General features: G+C 45.5%; 2 protein-coding genes across 5 annotated transcripts in view; one reads left to right on the top strand and one right to left on the bottom strand.

The window, feature by feature from the left end:
• Positions 1–19,462, bottom strand: part of CRBN (cereblon) — a 270,605-nt gene that overhangs the window by 98,427 nt on the left and 152,716 nt on the right. The window lies entirely within an intron of this gene.
• LOC128939891 (contactin-4) overlaps positions 1–19,462 on the top strand; it is a 268,549-nt gene that overhangs the window by 156,111 nt on the left and 92,976 nt on the right. The window contains exons 4-5 of the mRNA XM_054281113.1: positions 10,040–10,166; positions 11,749–11,924. Of these exons, the coding sequence (XP_054137088.1) occupies positions 10,040–10,166; positions 11,749–11,924 (303 nt within the window). The remainder of the gene's footprint in view (positions 1–10,039; positions 10,167–11,748; positions 11,925–19,462) is intronic.

Genomic DNA, 19,462 nt, shown 5'->3' with positions numbered 1-19,462 from the left:
GCATTCCCAATCTTTTTCCCTCAGATTCATCCTCTGCCTGCTTTGTAAACTGTTCTGCACCGAGCTCCAAACTGCTTTTGGCTTCCCAGGGCAGGAAAAGACACTGCACGTCGCAGCGTGTCAGAAAACTCGGGGAAAATGACCTCCAGCTCTCAGGCACTTATTGCAAACCTATTTTAAATTGAATACACAAGCCTAGATAATACAGGCTGTTTGATAAGAAACATTAGAGAAATCCATAACACGAGGCTTTTTATTATGGGTTTATTACATCAATCTCTCCAGTGGGTAATGGAACTTGTAAATATACTCTTATGTAGGAGTCTCCTTGCGGGCTTTTTATTCATGCTGAAGTAAGCACAGCAAACTTATTTGCTGTCAGGGTACATTGAATTTAAGATTAGTATTTATTTTGGTTCTAAAGAGGTTCTGCTTTTGTGAATTGGAGGCTGGAGCAGCTGTAGGAGAGGAGGTGGGAGCTGCAGGGGGGCTTTGGGGGGAAAATGAGTTTTTCCAGGCAAACTGCTGGTCCCTGTATGGGACACAGGGAATGTGCCCATTAAGGGCTGTGGGTCGTGTGCTCAGAGCTCCTTCAGGAGGGAAAACTCGCTTTGTTTAAGCAGGAGCTTGCTGTGTGCTCATTGACTAAGCCCAGCAAGATGAAAAATCATCCATGGGATTAGAGAAATATTTAAGGGATACATTGCCAGCGTTACAGCACAGTGCAAACACGGGCACGGCGCTCTCTGCACTGTAAACATTTGTTCTTTACTGGGAAAATGCTGTTAATTCTCTTCTAGAGGTAAACAAAGCAATGCTGCTGCAGCAGGAACCCAGCAGGATTTTGCTTACTTGGGAGAAGCCGAGGGGACATTTGTGCTGAGTAAAGAGTCGAGGGAAAGTTCACAGGGAAGCTCAAAAAGGAGTTCAAAACGTAGCAAAAACCAAGAACAGCTCACAAGTGTTCAAGTAGATTTGATGGAGGATGTAGTGGTTAATTGGTGGTTTTCTTAATATAGAGAAAATAATCCCTAATTACAGGATGATAATTGGACAGACAGACCAGAAGCTTGCTGAGGTGACAGCAAAGTTGGTTTTAACTCAGAATTTTATCAGGATTTTTAGGGTTCCCCATCCCTGGCAGTGCCCAAGGCCAGGTTGGACATTGGGGCTGGAGCAGCCTGGGACAGTGGGAGGTGTCCCTGCCATGGCAGGGGTGGCACTGGGTGGGTTTAAGTTCCAATCTCGCCCAAACCCCACAACAAATCAGGAAGGATGTGCCTTACACTGCTGCAGAATGAACCAGGCTCAAGTGATGTCTGCATTTCCAACAATTACAAAGTTTTTTGGGGTTTTTTGTTTGGCTTTTTTGTTTGTTCATTTTGGGGGGGGGGGGGGGTTTGTGGTTTTTTTTTTTTGTTTGTTTATTTTTGGTTTTGGTTTTTTTTTTCTGTATGAGACAGATTATGAGCAAAGAATGAAGGATGTGTGTGTTTAATTAAGGTCTGAGGGTAACAAATGTGCTGGAGCCACAAAACCACATCTGAGTAAAACCACCCTCACCTGGCTGGGCACTTCCTTCTGGGCCAGGGCAGCTCCTAAAATCAGCTCCTATTTTGGCATCTTTCTGATATTTTGGACTTTTTATACAGGAGTAACATTTAGTTTGTACCATAGTTCTGATCTGTGACTTCCATAAGGCTCCAGCATTATATTGGCTTGGCATAAATGGACTTTGCATAGTGAGTGATTTATTTCACTTCATTTCATTTCATGTTGATCCTATCAACACAGTAAACCATAATTTCTTAGTGAACAATGAAATAAAATTGGGTTTTAAGTATAAAACCCAATTATAATAGGCCTTGATCAGATGAAGGAAGTACATGTGATGCCCCTCAGTTTAGCTCTTGCCTTGGTCTCCTCATAAATATTGAATTTGCATTTTGTATAATGTTGCATCTCAATGCTTTCTAGGTGAGGAACCAAAGTCTTCATAAGTAAAGAAAAATTAAGTAAAGAAAAGTAAAGAAAAAATTAATTTTACCCTTGGTAAAGAAAAGTAAAGAAAAATTAAATTTTACCCTTGGGAAAGGCTCTGTTGGGAAACTGAGGCTCGTGGATGTCACAGAATCAGGGAATTGTTGAGGCTGGAAAAGCCCTCTGATAGCATGGAGTCCAACACTGCCAAACCCACCTCCAGCCCTGTCCCCAAATGTCACATTCACCCTCCTGAGCACTCCAGGGATGGTGCCTCCCTGCAGAGCCTGTTCCAGTGCCTGACCACCCTTTCAGTGAAGATATTTTCCCAAATATCCCATCCAAGCCTGCCTTAAACTTACGGCCATTTCCTTGTATTGCATTCAAGACCCTGTTTCCAGGAGCAGCTTTCTCCTCGTATTGAAACACCACAAAAAGGAGCTTCTCATCCCAAATCTGAGCTGGGCAGAGCAGTTTGAAATGGACCAAACTATTCCCTGGAGGTGAATTCTGTCTCTGGGGCATCCCCATGGAGGGGTGAGCCAGGGGGGTGTGAAAGCTTCACCTGCTCGTGTGACACCAGGGGGAAGAAAGGCTCTGCTGACAAATGCCATCCCTCTGAGCAGGCTTGGGCAGTGCTGAATTGCAGTGCCAGAAGTCATAAGTCAGGGTTTTGACAGCTATTACTGATACCTTTTCCCTGCTGTGTTGCTTGAAAGTTCATAACATTTAAAGAAATTAAAGGAATGCATGTTATCTGTGGGCAGACTGTTCAACCTGTGCTCCTGGCTGCTCCTTTGATGCTTTGCTCATTGAACTCTGAGAACTTGATTTAAACCTGCCTCAGTTTGGCATTTTGATGTTAATTTTAAGGCTGGATTTGTGTGTTTGTGTGTCTGTGTTTGCATGGAGGGTCTGGTCACTCTGCAGGGATGACCCAGCAGAAAAATGGGGATAAATGACCATAAAAATGGGGATAAATTACCAGAAAAATGGGGACAAATGGGGATAAATGACCATAAAAATGGGGACAAATGGTGATTTTAGGGCTGGGGAGTGCCCATGGTGGGGTGGCCAGTGCTGGTGTGTCCCAGCTTCCAGAGCCACAGCAGGAACCCTCTGTTCTCTAATTTCCCACTGGGTACTGGGACTGGCTTTTGTTGCTGCTCTGCTGAGGGTTGCAGAAACGTTTTGAAAAACAACAATGAAAAAAATTGAAGGGCAACTCCTCAAATGTGCCCTGAATTGGAGCAATTCCAGCCACTCCAACAGAGTTACAGGAGTGAGAGCAGCTGAGCTGCCAGCCCAGTGCCCAACAGCAGACTTCAAATGCCTTGAATCCATTTATGGCACAGAAGCACCTGAAGATTACAGCCTTGGATCCTGTTTACAGGATTGTTAAACATTTTCTTGCTTTGGCAGCAGTGAGAAGTGAGGGAGGTTTTCCTGTCCAGGGTCAGCACTGGGGTGTGCAGTGCCTGGCAAGGAAGGGCTCGGATTCTCAATTCCTCCTCCATCTGGGGAACCTAGAAAATATTGGGTGAATATTCAGAATATTGGGTGAATTCCCTGTCTGGGGAACCCACCTGAGGCCCTGGTAATTCCATCTGCTTATTCACAAATATTTGAGAGGTGAATCCGTGGCCTGAGCTGCTCTGTAAACAGCTGGATGAAAAGCTGGCAGGGATCAGCTCTCCTCTGACAGAGGCTGATGTACTTAAAGCAGGAGGGAGAAAAGAGGCTTCACCTTGAAGCCAAGCACAGAGAGCTCCTTTCACCTTGAAGCTTTCTGCAGGGTTTGGCTCCTCAATCAAGGCAGAGCCCGGACACATTGCCAGAGTTGTCTTTGTTTTTGCAGCAATAGATGAGACAGAGATCATAGGTTATTGCCCCAGGGACTTGTCTTTTCTAAGGCTTGGGGATTTTAAAGGAAAGAGGTTTTTTTTTCACTGTATAACTCTGCCTGTCTGCTGCTGGGGTGGGGAGGATGGCATTTGTTAACCTGGCTTTTACACACCTTCCTGATTACAGCAGAGATTCAAATCCATCCAAGTCCAGGGAGGTGTTGTGGAAAGGAAATATGTGGCTTTAAAATATGTGCATGTAACCAACTACTTCTGCTTTTTTAATATATCCACTTCACAGTCCCTGGCATACTCAAGACAGCTGAAAGTTTTACAATAATGATGTGTGTTCTTGGCAGACTGCAATTATATCAGCACCTTACATTTTACTAATAAATCAATAGATAATTAGCACAGGCCTTGGAAACATTTCTATTCCCAAGTAGTTCTATGCAACAATGTCCAGCACTGGTGGTAGCACCATTAGCACTGAATTAATCTGATTTTTGCTATTGTTTTATACTCACATCTCTGATATTGTCCTCAACAGGGCACTGTGAGTTCCTCTGTTTATTTTTCTGCTCTTTATTTTCCTGCTCTTGGCTGTGGTGATTCAGGGAAGAGGCTGTGGGGTGAAGAAATTTGTGATTTTCTGCAGTACTGGAGCAATGTGCTTTTGTGGGACACTGAAGGGGATGTGTGTGATTTTAATCAGGTTGTTGACATGCTAAGAGAACTCAAATTTCATCCTGGTAAATTAGGGTTTTGTTGGAGGGCAGGTCACCTTGTGGTGTGGTGGGAATGGCCTCTCCCAGCAGTCTGGAGCCAGGAGAGGAGGCCCAGGGAATATCCACATTTGTGTGTAGCATATCCACATACAAATATCCACATTTGTGTCTATGGTATCCACATAGGAATATCCACATTTGTGTGTATGATATCCACATGTGAATATCCGTATTTGTGTCTAGGATATCCACATTTGTGTCTATGGTATCCACATTTGTGTGTATGATATTCACATGTGAATATCCACATGTGTGTAGGATATCCCCACACAAATATCCACATTTGCATGAAAGGTATCCACATTTGTGCCTATGGTATCCATATTTGTTTCTATAGTATCCACATGTGAATATCCACATTTGTGTGTAGGGATATCCACATTTGTGTCTATGGTATCCACATAGAAATATCCACATTTGTGTCTATGGTATCCATATACAAATACCCACATTTGTGTCTGTGGTATCCACATAGAAATATCCACATTTGTGTCTATGATATCCACATGTGAATATCCACGTTTGTGTGTATGATATCCACATGTGAATATCCATATTTGTGTGTAGGATATCCACATTTGTGTCTATGGTATCCATATGTGAATATCCACATTTGTATGTAGGATATCCACATAGAAATATCCACATTTGTGTGTAGGATACCCACATAGAAATATCCACATTTGTCTGTTGGACAGCTGTAGGTGCCACAAAAGAAGCCCAGCCTTGTGTCAAGGAGCTGTCCCCAAAGATGCACAGCTGCAAGTGGAAAACACCACTTCATTCACTTTTAAAATATCTGGGTTTTAGCCTTTCTTTTTCCTTGAACAGGAAGCACCTTTAGTGTGCCTTGTTCATTGAGCACTCTCCAGAATTACTCACAGCAGTTCTGTGTGGTGTGAAATATCCTCTGTTTGAATCCCAAAGCCCAGTGCAGTTGCTGTTAACAGGAGTGATGGGTAAGAAGGAAGGAGAGAGCCATCCAGTGGAGCCCTTTGCTGCTCAGGAGGATGGAGTGCAGTGCTCACCTTGGAGAGCAGGCTGCTGTGGCAATCAGCCGTGCCCTTGAGCTGTCCCATCCGTTCCACTCCCACTTCTCTGGAGAGCTGCTCTTCCCAAGGTGCAGCTTTGTCTCAAAGAAATACCAGCTTGTAGCAGTGTGTGCAAACAGCCCAGCACACAGAGCAGGGAGCAATTCCCTCAGCAGCAAACAAGGAAAGCATTTCTCTCATTTACCCTGGATATACTCCAAGAATTCTCTGTTCAGTTTAGTTATTATCTTTCCCTACGGTGTGGAATATTCAATTAAACTTTCTCTCAAATTGGCCATAACTTTCAATGGAAATTAAAGCAGTTCTATTTAGGTACCAGGATCTGTCACCAGGCTTAATGTTCAGAGAGAATAGCAATGGTTCCACCTGTTTGGTGTGAATTAACCTCAGCTGACATTGCTCACGTTTCAATTCCTCAAAAGCAGGGGAAGCTGACAGCATTCAGCATCCAACTGCCCGTGCTGGCTCTCAGCTTTGGGGTACTGCAGGGACACAGCAAGTACACCCTTCATTTGGAATTTATTCCAATTAATCCGGCTTTTTTTTTTTTTTAAATAGGTTTTGTAATTCACGAGGGGGAAAAATATATATTGAGCAGAATGTTCTTTGAAATGATCTCTCACTTTCCATCCAGCACCATATGGACACACACCTCCTTCTGTGGTTAAAATGCTTCTTTTATTGTCAAAGCCACTGAAATTTCCTAGATCCTGCCTCTGACTGAAAGAAACACACTTCTGTCAGAGGAGGCAGACCCAGAGCAGGAGTACATTTGTTTTATCTGACAAGGAGGGGGAAAAATGCTTTTTTGGAAGCCAATCTTGTTTGCAGGTTGTCTTAAGCTGAGGGCGGCTCGTGTTCATTCTGGGTTAACTCATATAAGAAATGTAACTCAGAAAAATAAAATCTGCCCCTGGGAGTGTCCCACCAGTTAGTTTGGCTGGGAAAGTTATTTATTTTATTTTATTGTCCTGGGATGGTGGGAAATGTGTGAGGCATGGCAGCAGCTGCTGAATGGTGTAAAGGGAAATGGACCAAAATACCTGGGCACCTTCAGGTGTGTGCACACAGATATGCCCTGCTTCTTGTTCTTTCGTGATGAAATGACCAAAAAAGAGTCTATTAGACACAATCTGATGAGAAGGGTGAGGGAAAAAGCCTCTGAGCACAGCAAAGAGCCTCCTGCTGGCCTCGGTGCTTTCTGTGGATGGAGCTGCTCGCAGTGCTCACCCCTGATAAGCCAAAAATGTGTTATCAGTGGTGGAGTGCAAGTCCCTGGACATTGCTGCGGCAGAAAGAAAGTCACCACTTTGAATTTATTAAAAAAGTGTAGAATTTGCATTTCAGAGCTATCCAAACAGCAAAACTTTGCTCCCGCAAAAGCAGACACTTCAGTGGAGCAAAAGCCTTTGGCTGTGCTGACAATGAACATCTGAGCAACACAACTGAGTCAAAAATGGGCTTTTTCTAGGGCAGGCACTTGTAGTTTCCTGTCTGCAAGAATCTAGATGGCAGCTTGTTTTATTTATTAGTGACTCTTTAGTGCTCTGTGAGGCAAATCCTCCTCCTGTGGCCGGTTCTGTGGCTCAGCCCTTATCACCCAGTGGTGGGATCTGGGCTGCAGAGATTTCAATCACACATTAAGGCTGCAGCAAAGCAGCTCCACAGGCTGAAGATTAAATAGTTTGGACTCGCTTATCTTGGTTATACACAGGCAGCAATAAGAGGAAGAAGAAAGGCACTCAAAATAATTTTATCTAGCCGGTGTTGTGAGGTTTTTGCTGCTCCTCTGCTCCCCTGGCAGGCTGCAGCTGCTCTCAGAGCTTCTCCCTCTGCTTGAAAATCACACCAGGGTTTTTCCTCTTGCTGCCCAACAGGAAGGGCGGGCATTTTTTTGCCATATAAAAGCTGAATGTTGAACGGTGTCAGCAGCAGGTGGAATATCTGGGAGGGTTTTAATTTGATCTTTCATGAACTTCCACCTGAGCATGGGTAAATTGAGTTATTCAGTGGAAAAATCAGCGGTTTTTGTGACTATTTCTATCTTTAGTTCTCTGTCTCGAGTCTGTGTTTTTTAAGTTGTTAATTGCTCAGTAACTAATGGCACAGACAGGACAGGGTGGTTCAGTTCATTAACCCTTGAAGAGCAGGGTGCTGCAGGTTCTGTGTTTTTTAAGTTGTTAATTGCTCAGTAACTAATGGCACAGACAGGACGGGTGGTTCAGTTCATTAACCCTTGAAGAGCAGGGTGCTGCAGGTTCACCTCTGCTCCTGCAGCCAGGTGATGTCCTGCAGGTGTGGGGACACCTTTGGACCCTCAGGTTTGTTCCTGTTTCCCACCTCAAGTACCTGAACCGTTCACTTTTAATGCAGGCTGTGTTTTCCTGGGATGGGAGGAGGACCAAAGTCAGACCTTGGGCGTGATGTGATATAAATTGACATTCTCTAATTGAAATAACAGCAGGTGACAGCGCAGAGAGGGGTGTGAGGCAGGTGACAGAGGCAATCACACACATCCCTGAGTCAGCACTTCCTAACTGGATTATCTGGGATGCTCGTGCCACCACCAGGCTCTGTGCTCCTGGGATTTGAGGCATCTCTTACACAGGGCATGAGCACTTTTGTATTTTCCACTGAGAAAACTGGATACATTCAAATATATTTTAAATCTCTTGCTTTCAAAGCCATTCATACAGTTCTCAGAGCTACAATCCTTATGGGCCAGGCTATAATATTCTTTCTTAGGGTGAATGAGGCTGCTCAGGGAGTGCAGGGTCTCAGGAACAAGTCTGGATGCCATAATCCAGTCCCTTATGCTTTATGGCTGTTATTATCTTTTCCCACCAGCAGCACGAGTTGCACACAGGTGTAATTTAAAGCTGGAGATGATGTGAAATGTGTTTTGAATAATAGATGAGTTTCAGTCAGGTATCGTTAGCATATAATTAAAAATAAAGATAAATACAAGGCCTGTGACTGTGCTTGTGGTGGGGACAGGGGGAGAGGTGATTCCTTTCTAATCCTCCTGGCAGAGTCTCTGTGAAATACTCTGGAGATGAATTTGCTCTCCCTGAGTGAAGGGCTGTTGTTCTGTCCTTGGTAAATCCAGCTGATTTCCCAGGGTCAGCCAATATCAGGGTTATTCCCATTCATTCTCACCTTCCTTCCATCTGGAAGATCCATCATCTTCTGTTCACTGGTTTTTTTTCCCTCTATATTTTTTGTACATCCCATCATCTCTAAATGTTATTTATTCATTTTCCCCTGACCCTCCCATACCCACAAATTTCCTGTATCCACAGCTGGGTGGGCTTCCAGCAGCCTGAGTGAAGTGAATTCTGTGCTCACATCCCTGCAAGTCCCTGCACACTGAAAGAACAAAGTGTGCAAGGCAGCAAAAGATTGGAAAAGGACTTAAAAATGTTAAATCAAGGTTCCTTCCAGTCCCTTTCTGACTGTGAGCACTTCCAGCGTGTCCTCACTTGCTCTGAACTTGGAGGAGCCGCCAGACATTGACACTGATGAGAGGAAAAGTGTCGGTGAAATCAGGATGGCTGATCTTTTCAGGCAGGAAAAGTTGGTTTCTTTTGTGTTCTGTGGAGATGAAGGTGATACAAACAGGATGGAGAGCGGGGAGCTGAGTCAGAGCTTTCTGTGGGTGTTTGGAGCAGTGTCAGTGAATTCCCTGAAATTCTGCAGAGCAGTGGGCAGGGAAGGGCTGCACCTCAGGGATGGGGCTGTGAGCAGCTCCCAGCTCTGAGAGAGGATAAATTGATAAGGTGAAGTGCTTGAGGAGAGAGGAAAGGAGAAAGGGAGGACTTAACAGCTCAAAAACTCAGAGTGTATTTATAAAGTGAAGGAGGAAAGTCAGCTCGAGGGAGGCTCCCATCAGTGATCACCAACCTCAGAGTGCTGGGAAATGACTCCTGAGCTCCTGGAAGGTCGTGTCAGCTCGCTTTGCCAAAACATTTTCCCTCTCCTACCCGTATCCAGTGTGAGTTTTTAATGCTCTGAAGGACACAGGAGTGGGATGTCCTTGTCGGGCGGGGGGCCCATTCCTGGGAGGTGTGGGGCAGTGCCAGGGGCACTGGGATTTGAGTTCAGCTCTGCTGTGACAGCAGTGCCTGTTCCCGTTGTTTGAACTTTGGGTGAGGTTCCATTCTGTGCTCTGGTCAGCGTAGGGCATTTTCATTACTCCGTGTGAGGTTCAGTGGGAAAATAAAATAAAATCTGCCGTTATCAACTAAATGAAGTGACACCAGATCTTTCCCAAGGTGAATGGCACATGGCCTCTTGCTGCTGAGACTCTGTTTTGTATTTCAAGCTGGAAGATGGAGATTCCCTGTGTGACCTGTCCCCTTTCCTGTCCCTGCAGATGACAACACCCTGCACGGGCCAGTGTTCCTCCAGGAGCCCGACAGCCTCATCTTCCCCTTGGACTCAGAGGAGAAGAAAGTGAAGCTGAGCTGTGAAGTGAAGGGAAACCCCAGGCCAACCATTGGGTTTGTTCAGTGTTTGACTGTTCTTGGAGCCTTTCTGTGATCAGCTGTGACCGTGTCCACAGGGGTCCAAGTATGAGGGAAGAGATGAGGATCTGACTCCATGTTTCAGAAGGCTGATTTATTATTTTATTATATATATTACATTAAAAATATGCTAAAAGAATAAAAGAAAGGATTTCATCAGAAGGCTGGCTAAGAATAGAATAGAAAAGAATGATAACAAAGGTTTGTGGCTTGGCTCTTTGTCCGAGCCAGCTGACTGTGATTGGCCATTAATTAGAAACAACCACATGAGACCAATCCCAGATGCACCTGTTGCATTCCACAGCAGCAGATAACCATTGTTTGCATTTTGTTCCTGAGGCCTCTCAGCTTCTCAGGAGGAAGAATCCTAAGGAAAGGATTTTCCGTAAAAGATGTCTGTGACAATCAGTGATGACCCTGGAGGTTACCACATGCTGATCCCAAAACAATCCCATGGGCAGCTCTGATCCTGCTCTGTGACCAGGGACAGGGTCCAGGGAGGGCTGGAGCTGGGCCAGGGGGGTTTAGGGTGGATTTATGGAAAGGTTCTTCCCCCAGATAGTGCTGGCACTGCCCAGGGAATGGGCACGGCCCCGAGGCTGCCAGAGCCCCAGAAGTGTTTAGAAAACCCTCCCAGGATGGGATTTGGGGTGTCCTGACCAGGATTTGGACTTTGCTGGTCCTTGTGGGTCCCTTCCAGCTCAGGATGTTCTGTGATCCTGAGGGCATTAGGAACAGAGGGAATGGACACCAGGAAATCTCCAGGTATTGCAACTCAATGGCAAACCTTGGACAGGAGTTGTAAAATGCTACAAAAGGATCATGAATAGTCCTGGCTCTCAGATTAACCATCCTTTCCTACAAAAATGGACAATACTCCTCATTCTTTTCAGCTTCAGCAGCTGCTTTGGGATCCTTGGAGGAAGGTGCTGTGCTGCTGCTGCTGTAAATCATTGTAAATCAATCTCCTCTCCCCTCTGGTGCCTCTCACTGTGCTCACCAGTTAAATGCCACTCTGGAACCAGTGAGAGCCACCAGGGCTCTGCCTCTGTGCTGTTTAATGCCATAAACCCCACGGATCCATGGTGCAAACACAGCTCCAGAGCTTCCCTGGGCACTCAGGAGCTGAAATTCCTCAGTGCCCCTCTTTGTGGCAACATCTGCCAGGAGGGAATTTTCTTAAATTTATAAACAAACAACCAGCAAGTGGGGAAGGGGGGGAAAATATCCTCAGTGGATCAGAATGGGTTGGAGATCCTGTCTCAGGGACTCCCCCTTGCAAAGTGATCAGTTCCAAAAAGCAGCAGCACCAGCAGCTACAGGAGCATTACTCATTTCAGAGACTGAAATATATGTCAAGGATATTGCTGTTGCAGTTAAACACTGGAATATTTCAATACCACTCAGGAAATTTGCATTTTTCTGCTGTCTTTTTTTATTATTATTGTTTTTAATAAGTAGTCAGAGCCATTCTAAATCTTCCTTTACTTACTCCAGGCTGTGTTTCCAAGCAGCCAGGAGCACCAGCAGGGTTTAACCTTGGCATTGTGTGCTGCAGGTGGAAGTTAAATGGGAGCAGCATTGACGTGGGCATGGATTTCCACTACAGCCTGCTGGGAGGAGCCCTGCTGATCAACAACCCCAGCAAGAGCCAGGATGCTGGCACCTACCAGTGCGTGGCAACAAACCCCTTTGGGACCATTGTCAGCAGAGAGGCCAAGCTGCAGTTTGCCTGTAAGTCAGAAGGAAGCCACTGTTTCCATGGTGTGTGGAAAACCTGGGAGCTGGGTGTGTTTTTCCAATTTTTACTGGTGGGTTATGGCGTGTTCTCTGCGGGGAATGGGTTTGTAGAAAGTTCTCAAGTGTGAGAGCATTCACACAGTGTGCATCCCTGTGCAAACTCTGAGATAAGAAATGCTGGCTTAGAAATGCCATGGAATAGGATGGGCATTGTGGAGAGAGATGGAACTAGAAACAAGTTTCAAAGGGTGGCCTTGCAAATAAGACTGGATATTTTGGAGAAATAGAATTGTGAAAGATGCATTGTAGTGAGACCCATGAGGGGCAATTTAGATGATTTGCTTTAAGGCATTTACAGCAGTTGATAGGCCAAGAAACACTTACAATGTCTTCTCTAACCAAAGGGGGATGGCAACCAGAATTAGCTGAATTACAGAGTGATTTAATTTTACTGCAAAAGCTCTGCCTCTGATAAACAAAAAAATGGGCATGTGAAGCTTCACCCTTCATCTGGGCAGCCCCTTATTTTCCATCCTCATCTTCTGTGGTGTGGGTTTTGTTTTATCTCATTTTTATTTCTGAGGAAATGTCTGTTGGGTTTTATTTTGAGAATGATGGGTGAGATTTGAGGGTTTTTCCCCCCTCCTTTTAAGAGTTAAATTGTGACTCTTGGGGCATCAGTAATGTTCAAGGGCTGTGATATTCTTCTGTAGCCTTTTCAGGGAAGATTAAGCTGTGATTGAGCCATTCAGCCTCCTGTGGAGGGCAGACAGGGTCAGCAATTTCATCCTTTAAATATGTATTTAGGTTACAAACTCATTATGATAAAAGTGCTAATATTTCCCCTGAATACTTGCTTTTTGATATGGCATTTCATTTCAGGTTTGTCCTTTTTGATTTTTTTCTTCCTCTCTCTTTTTCCCTTTCTCTTCTCACTTTTATTTCTTTTTTTTCTCCACGGTAGTTGTCTCTGAAATTGAACATATTTTCACTGAGTGAGGAATCTGCTGTGCCACAGTAACAGAATATGGATTAATGATACCCCGAGCCCTGTGCTTATAGCAACACAGGCTTTCAGAAAATAAAAAAGCTTTAAACTCTTGAGTATGGATCTAATAATGGCTTTTCCACAAAGATCTACGGAAACACAGCTGAACTAGATTAAATGATGTGCTTTTTGTTTTAGGGGCTGGGGCTTAGCCTGATGATTTCATTCACTGTGCTGTGGTTTCTGTTGGGAATAACCCTGGAATCAAGCAGGGGTTGTGGCTGGGGGGCAGCTCTGAGGCAGAATTTGGGGCTGAGCCCACCCCTCCTGACCTGTGATTAAAGTTGGTTTTGTGCTTCCATTGGGGATGGAGATGAAGCTCCCATTGATTTCTGGTGGCACCAGAGCTGGCCCACAGCCCTCCCAGAGTGGTGAATTTGCAGCTTGTTCAGCCTGCTCAGCTCCCGTCCCTTTGGCAGGGCAGGGAGGGTGAGCTCCAGTGTGTCCTTGTCAGTTATTAAATCACAGAATCACTGAATTCACAGAATCACAGAATGACCAGGCTGGAAGAGACCTTCAAAACCATTGAGTCCAGCCCAGCCCCAACCCCTCAACCGAACCCTGGCCCCCAGTGCCACATCCAGGCTTTGTTAAACACACCCAGGGATGGGGACTGCACCCCCTCCCCAGGCAGAACATTCCAGACCTTTATCACCTTTCTAGAAAAAACTTTTTCCTGATACCCAACCTGTATTTCCCTTGAGGCTGTGTGCTCTGGCTGTGTCAGTGCTGCTGCAGACAGAGCCCAGCCCCAGGTGAGCACAGGCCCCTTTCAGGAGCTGCAGAGTGATGGGAGCAGCCCTGAGTCTCCTTTTCTCCAGGCTGAGCACCCCCAGCTCCCTCAACCATTCCTCCTCACAGGGTTTGTGTTCCCAAACCCTCTCCAGCCTCTGGATGTGCTCAAGCTGCCCATGGAATAATGCATGGGATGGAACAACTCCCAGGGGCTGGAAGTTGTTCTGTCGCTCTCTAAATTAGAGATCTCTTATTGGAGCCCGTACTCAAGAGTTTAAAGCTTTTTAATTTTCTGTGTTGCTATAAGCACAGGGCTTGGGTTGTCATTAATCCATATTCTGTCACTGTGGCACAGCAGATTCCTCACTCGGTGAAAATATGTTCAATTTCAGAGAAAACAAGTGTGCAAAAAAAAAAAAAAAAAGGAAAATTTGGGGAAGAGAAAAGGGAAAAGACAGAGGAAGAAAAAATTCCCTGGAAGGAGGTGGTGGCAAGGTGAGGGTTGGTCTCCTCTCTGAGGGAACGAGGGACAGGACAAGAGGAAATGGCCCCAAGTTGTGCCAGGGGAGGATATCAGGAAAAGTTTCCTTACCAAAGTGTGGCTGAGCACTGGAAAGGCTGCCCAGGGCAGTGCTGGAGCCCCCATCCCTGGAATTGCTCAGACAGTGGCAGATGGAGCACTTTGGGGTGGGGTTTAGTGGCCCTGGTGTCTGCTCAAAGGCTGGGCTTGATATTGGGGGTGGTTCCAGCCTTAATGTCTGATTTATACCCACATCTCCACAGTCATCAGATCACCATGGGAAGTTCTCAGAATCACCTGGAGGAGCTCCTGTTCCTCGCAGACCCTTCTCAGGGCTGTGCATTTGCAGATCTGTGTGTTCAGATTTAATTCCGTGTGGTGGCCTCTGCTGATCCTGCAGCCTGTCCCAGCTGGGCAGCCCTGCTGGGAGGGTTCAGAGGGAGTGGGACAGCTCAGGGCTTCCCTTCTGCTTTGATTCTTCCTAAGGGATGTCCAGGTTGTCTCTGATCACAGTGGGATGAGCCAGACAGGACAATTCCTGCTGATTTATGAACTCCTGTAGGGCAGCATCTCTAATTAGAGATAAGTTTGAATTTATTCTAGCTTGCCGAGGCTGCAGTTTGTGTTTTACTGCCCAAGCTTTGGAACCAGACAGTTTTGCCCATCTCCAGTGCCCCCCACCCCAGGGGTCTCCAGGCTGTGTCTGCTCCATCTCCAAGCACAGAACCAAGCCTCCCCCATGAGATGACCCCTCTCTTCTCCCATGGAGCCATCCCCAGTGCTCACAGATGAAACATTCCCTCCCTGCTGTGATAACCTGACTCAATTTGGCCCTAAACACCTCAGCAGGGCTTGCAGTTTGACCTGGAAATTCACAGAGCTGCTGGCAGCTGCAGGATGCTGCTTTGGAAATGAACCCTCTGGGAGCTGTGCAGGAGCTGCTGCCTTTCCCAGCTCACTGGTGGCTGTCACGTGCTGTTGGTTTGGAAATGGGTATCCAAAGAGGAAAATCAGCTTTGAATCAGAGCTGGTTCTCAGCCATATCATTGCTTTGCCCCCTGTTGTTACAAAAACTGCCTGCAAGTGATGTCTGTGGAGCAGGAGCTGTTTGAGAAATGGGATCTATTTTCAGGGGGTTTTATTTGTGAAATCCCATGAGGGGAGGATGGCTGATGTCCTTGCCCTGCTCTGTGCCCAGAGGCCTCTCTGAAATCCCTTTCCAGCCCATGGCCATTTCCCAGGAAGGAGTTTCTCTGGAATCTGTAACTTAGCAGATCCTGCTCATGCTGTGGGTGTTCTCTGCAGTTGGAGAACGTGATGTTGAGATGTCCCGGGGCTGAGGGACCAATTTCACACCAAGGGGAGTGGAGGATAATGAGTCTGAAGGGAGCTGTGCTCCGAGGATGCTGCAGCATCACTGTGCTGCCCCAGGAGGTTAAAAGGAAGGGGAAAGGTCTCCTTGTTCTCTTCCTCCTCCTCCTCATCCTGCAGGTGTCCCCAGACAGGTGGAATGCCTGATTTTCTGGGTGGAACTGAGCTGAGCTGTTTCACTGTGTCCTCAGTGCCTGAATAACAGGGTTTGGGCTGCTTTCCCCCTCTGGGCAGGGGAGCAGCCTCCACCCTGCCTCTGGTGCCTTTTCCATTGGATTGTTCATGAGGGTGATCCCTGGGGGTCCCTTCCTGCTCTGGATATTCTGATTCCATCCCAGGAACTCCTTTCTTTCTTCCTTGTTACCAGAATCTCCTCTGAAGTGAAGGGAGTCACGCTGTTGTTTCTAAATCTCTTCCCCACACATGCTTTATTAAAAGAATTCATTTCATAGAAAGGTTTTTTCCTTCAAAAATAATTGTTAAACATGAATTAGCAGCCAGGACCCAGCATTGCAGAGGGCAAAGAGTGGCAGAAAATCCTGTAATAACGTGGTTGCAATGAGAACACTTTGGGGGCTTTGACCTACCATCCCAAAATAATTTCACTGTGGTGGTAGTAAGAGAAAATTACTCCCAAAATCTTCCTGAAAAGGGCTTTTTTCAATATTCCCATTGCCAGAATGTTTGCTGTTATATCTTTTACACGAGTAAATCCCATAATTTTCACTGTTAGTTGCTAAGGAACACATTGTAATGGCTGCTCAAAGTCTTTACTGGTGAACCCTCATTGCCCTCCAGAGCGTTCATTTTATCTTTTGGAGACTAAATTGTCAAGGAAGTCTCTTTCAAGAACAATTAATAATGAAAACATTTTTTTGGAGGGATCTACTGAATTCCAAACAACCAAACCCACAGTGCCAGGGACTGATCCGTGTGTTCAGCAAGAAATGGAAAAATTCCCACAGGAATCACTGAAATCTTGGGGTTGATAAGAGATGATTCTTCTGGTGTTGGGAGGGTCCCCAGGATGAGGTGAGAGATGAGAATCTGACTCCAAGTTCTCAGAAGGCTGATTTATATTATATTATATTATATTATATTACTATATTAAAGAAAGAGAAAGGAGACATCAGAGCACTAGCAAGGAATGAATAATAAAAACCTGTGACTGACCAGAGTCTGACACAGCTGGACTGGGATTGGTCATTAAATTAAATCAGTTCTCCAAATCACATCCCAAAGCAGCAAAAGATGGAGAAGCTGAGGTTTCCCAGGAGAAATAATCCTGCCAAAGGGAATTTTTTATAAAATATCCCCTTTCTTTCCCTTTTTCTTTTTTCCCTTTTCTTTCCCTTTTTCGTTTTTCCCTTTTCTTTCCCTTTTTTCCTTTTTTTTCCTGTTTTCTTTCCCTTTTTCTTTTTTCTTTCCCCTTTCCTTCCCTTTTTCCTGGCATTTTCATCAGTGCCTTGCCTCCCACACAATTCGGAGATAGAACTCCCAGCCAGCCACTGCAGCTTGCAGACACCAAGGGCCCACAAATCTGCTTTGAATCATTACATTTCCTTAGTTTTTCTTACATCTTCAGAAATTGATTTCCTTACCATGACCCAATTTCCCCTGCACTCCCCATCTCACTCCTTCTCTCACCGAAGCCTCCGTGCATTTGAAGGGTTTTGTTGTGACCTGAAACTGTGTGAATAATCTTCATTTTGGGGCTGGAATGTCCAGCCCTGCCCCTCTGCAGAGACCCCAGGTGTTTCCCCAGCCCCGCTGGGATGTGGTTGATATAAATGGCATTTTTCCTTGGAAAGGCACTGGAGGAGAGTCAGAGGTTTGACACTTGGGGCTGTGAGTGCAGCCTGGCTGGGGCATCCCCAGTTCTTCAATTTTGTGATTTCCTACCAAATGTCAGACCCTTGATTCCTCCTGCAGTGTCTTTTCAAGGAAAAATGCCATTTATACCAACCACAGCCCTGCTGCCCCACCCAGAACCAGCCCCTCACCTGCCTGTGCCCCACACACGCTTTATTAAAAGAATTCATTTTATAGAAAGGTTTTTTCCTTAAAAAAAAAACCCTTTTTTTTTGAAGGAAAACCCTTTATTTTGAAGGAAACCCCCCAGCCCCCAGGACTGGGGCTGCTGTGACCTTAACTGAGGAAGGAGCACATTTATTTGTATTTTCCCATATGTCCCCACACACCAGGGTTTCTCTGTGCTGAAATCCTGGCACAGGGCAGGATCAGTGCTAGAGATGAGCTCCCAGCCTCTGCTCCTTCCCCACAGTCCCTGCTGGGTGGAAATCTAGGCTAAGCCTCACGTAAGCTCCTCTTTTTTCCCTTTCTTTTACCTTTTTTTTATTATTTTTTATTTTTGATGAATGGGACCAACAGGGAGTTTGCAGCAGAGGATGGATCTATAACCTACTTTACTTTCATCTGGGATAGAAGGACCCTTAAATCAGAGCAGAAATGGAGGATTTTTACCTGCTTTGTTTCCCCCCCCAGGGTTATAAATAAAGTGAATTCATTATTGCTTAAAGCAGTGGCACTTGGAAATTGTCACTTGTTGTCCTAAAGCTGGGAATCTCCTAATCCTGCAGGTTTTTGGGAAGATATTTTGGTTTTTGGCTGGAAAGAGCTCCAGAGAGGGCAGGGGAGGTGTTGGAGCCAGATGAGCATCACGGGCCACTCACAACACCCAGGTCCTCCTCTGCTTTAGGAATTCAGGGGAAAGCAGGACACAGGCTTGATGGTTTTCCTCGTCTCTCTTCATATTTATTAATTTTGCCTTTAATATGAAAAAATATTTCAAATGCAGATATTTATTTTTTTTATACCTAGGATCTTTATTCTTCAAAACTGTAGTGTAGGTGTTTGTTTTTTATTTATGATCCCCCAAACTTGTAAAACTGATTTTAGAGGAGTAAATATCTGCAGAGCTGTTGGGTTATGTTTTCATATTCTGATCAGTTTTCATGGTTTGTGTGGTTGGAGAAAAGGATGAGAAATCAGAGGTTGTGTTATTTGCTCTGTCATTGGAAACTTCTTGTGACACCTCCTATTTGCCTCTAAGCCTCCTGGTCTGTGAATGAATGAAATAATGAAATGAATGAATGAAATACTGCTCTTGATCTAGCTGAAGAAATAATTCTGCTCCTTAGATGATCCCTAGGGGTTCTGGATCAATGCAAATCAGTATTTTCTATAAATGTGTGCAAATAGCACTTCCAGGACCCACGTACAGACCTGGCAAAGGCCAGAGCTGGATTCTGCAGGAGAATTTCTGTTTCTGCAGGAGAATTTCTGTTTCTGTTGATGAGATGCAAGGGCAGTGAAGAACAGCTTTATCCCTGTGGCTGATTTATTTTTATTTTTGTTTTTTTCCCCTGGTTTCCCTCTGGAAAGCAAAGCCAGGAGGCAGCACTGGCACGTGGAGGATGGAGGAACATTAAATGTGTTTGTGGGCAGCTGTGCCACCTTGGTTTGCCTGTCTGCAGCAAGCATGACTGGCATGGCATTATTCATTAGGGCTGAGAGAGGAACAGAATGGAACAATATCAGCACTGTGAGGTGCTGCTGAGCACCAAAATGTGAATTTCCACAGGGAGGCTGAAGCAGCAGCAGATCAGGATCTCTGTGGGGTGAGGTTTGGGTGGGGTTTTAGCAAGTAAAGGGAAATTTCCCTCTGAAACATCCTGCTGAATGAGTCTGAGTCATGTTATCCAGGAAATCTGGGGCTGCCCTGGGTCCCTGGCAGTGCCCAAGGCCAGGCTGGAATTGGGGCTGGAGCACGTGGGGCAGTGGGAGGTGTCCCTGCCATGGCACTGGATGGGCTTTAATGGATTCTGTGGCTCAGTG

The sequence above is a fragment of the Melozone crissalis genome, unplaced genomic scaffold, assembly GCF_028551555.1.
Source record: "Melozone crissalis strain CALT ecotype California unplaced genomic scaffold, PUWL_Pcris_2 ptg000029l_1, whole genome shotgun sequence".
Classification (NCBI taxonomy): domain Eukaryota; kingdom Metazoa; phylum Chordata; class Aves; order Passeriformes; family Passerellidae; genus Melozone; species Melozone crissalis.
Note: the sequence above shows the minus strand (reverse complement) of the source record. Positions and strands in the feature narration are given on the sequence as shown.